Genomic DNA, 1737 nt, shown 5'->3' with positions numbered 1-1737 from the left:
ACCTGCAACAAATTGCTTTAGTGTATTCCCACTCAAGCCAATGTGAAACAGGGGCCTGATGTTGCTTTTAAGATCACATATAGTGTGTGGTGGAGAAGGGGCACCTTTTTCAGCCCCTTCTCACCCAAAGGACCTTTACCTGCTATGCTATGTGGTATTAAAGTATGCTGTGCTATACAGAGCAATACATTAGCAATCCTCATACAAGAAGGAAACCAACATTAAGGGCAGATCTACACCATATATTCAGAGCATCTCCAATGCACATTTAAAACATGTGACTACCCCACCCAGTCTTGTGGTTTTCCCCTCACAGAGCTACAGTTCCCAGTACCCTTAACAAACTGCAGTTCCCAGGATTCTTTGGGGGAAAGTCATGTGATATAACTGTGCATTGGATGTTCTTGAAATGTACGGTCTAGATCTCCCCTAAGAAATTCCATCAAGGGCCTGATTAGCTCATGACTCATAACTTTTGTTCTGCATGTTGTTGTTGCTAGTTCTGTTCTTCACTTACTGACAATGCCCATGATTTTTACATTACAGAGATGGAATATAAAAATCAAACTCCTTTGACCGAGTTTGTCCTTGTCGGCTTTCCATACCCGAAGAACTTGGTGGGTCCTTTATTCATCTTCTTCTTGCTTATCTACTTACTGACCCTCCTTGGAAACTTTCTGATTTTGTTGGTTGTGATGTCCAATCCCCAGCTCCACAAGCCCATGTACTGGTTCCTTTGCCACCTGTCCTTCTTGGACATGATGGTCTCCACTGTGATTGTCCCCAAGGTGATTGCTGGGTTTCTAGAGGGTGGTGGGAGCATCTCCTTTGGGGGCTGTGTGTGCCAACTCTTCTTCTTCCACTTCCTGGGCTGCACGGAATGCTTCCTCTACACTCTGATGGCCTATGACCGTTTCCTGGCCATTTGCAAGCCACTCCATTATGGCACCATCATGAGCCGTAGGACGTGTTTTTTCCTCGCCATGGGTACCTGGCTTGGTGGCTGTCTTCACTCTGTGATGGAGACAGCCCTAGTTTTCCGCCTGCCCTTTGGGTGGAGAAACCAGGTGAACTATATCTTCTGTGATATCCCGGCGGTGCTGAAGCTGGTTTGTGCTGACACGGCACTCAACGAGGTGGTAACCATGGTTGATGTTGGCTTTGTAGCCACCACTTGCTTCTTTCTCATCCTGACTTCCTACATGTACATTTTATCTGCCATACTGAAAATCCGCAGCACTGAAGGGCGCTGGCGAGCATTCTCCACCTGCTCAGCTCATCTTACTGCGGTGGTGACTTATTATGTGCCACTTGTTTTCATTTATCTGAGACCAGGATCGCAGGATCCATTGGACGGGGTAGTGGCTGTGTTCTACACTTCACTGACTCCACTTCTGAACCCCATAATCTATACTCTAAGGAACAAAGATATAAAAGTTGCCCTTCTAAAACTGACGGGGAGGGCACTCTAGTATGGAGCTCTGTGTGGTCCATGTGGTGCAATAGATTGCAGCGCAGGCTGGTATCTGCCATGGAATCCCTCGATGTGAGAAGCTATTCTTTGTAAACAATTGTTTGTGGATGTAATCAACTCACAGGAATGGGGATGAATCTTGTGAAACATTAGAGTGAGAGGTTTCATGAGTCTGGAGTCCAGCAGTGACCAGGACACCAAATAAGAATCTACAGGGCCACTGATTTAGGTACCTAATGAATTTGACGTTGGGAGATGACAGG

At 46.3% G+C, this 1737-nt stretch overlaps 1 protein-coding gene across 1 annotated transcript; it reads left to right on the top strand.

Annotated features, from left to right (window-relative positions):
* Positions 1-548: 548 nt before the first annotated feature.
* On the top strand, positions 549-1472 carry LOC310828966 (olfactory receptor 10G6-like; the record flags this gene model as incomplete). The annotated part of the gene is made up of 1 exon (XM_083707087.1): positions 549-1472. One exon carries the CDS (start codon positions 549-551, stop codon positions 1470-1472), a length of 924 nt encoding a protein of 307 aa, XP_083563213.1.
* Positions 1473-1737: the final 265 nt, after the last annotated feature.

This window comes from Podarcis gaigeae, assembly GCF_964106915.1.
Source record: "Podarcis gaigeae genome assembly, chromosome: 13".
Classification (NCBI taxonomy): Eukaryota; Metazoa; Chordata; class Lepidosauria; order Squamata; family Lacertidae; genus Podarcis; species Podarcis gaigeae.
Note: the sequence above shows the minus strand (reverse complement) of the source record. Positions and strands in the feature narration are given on the sequence as shown.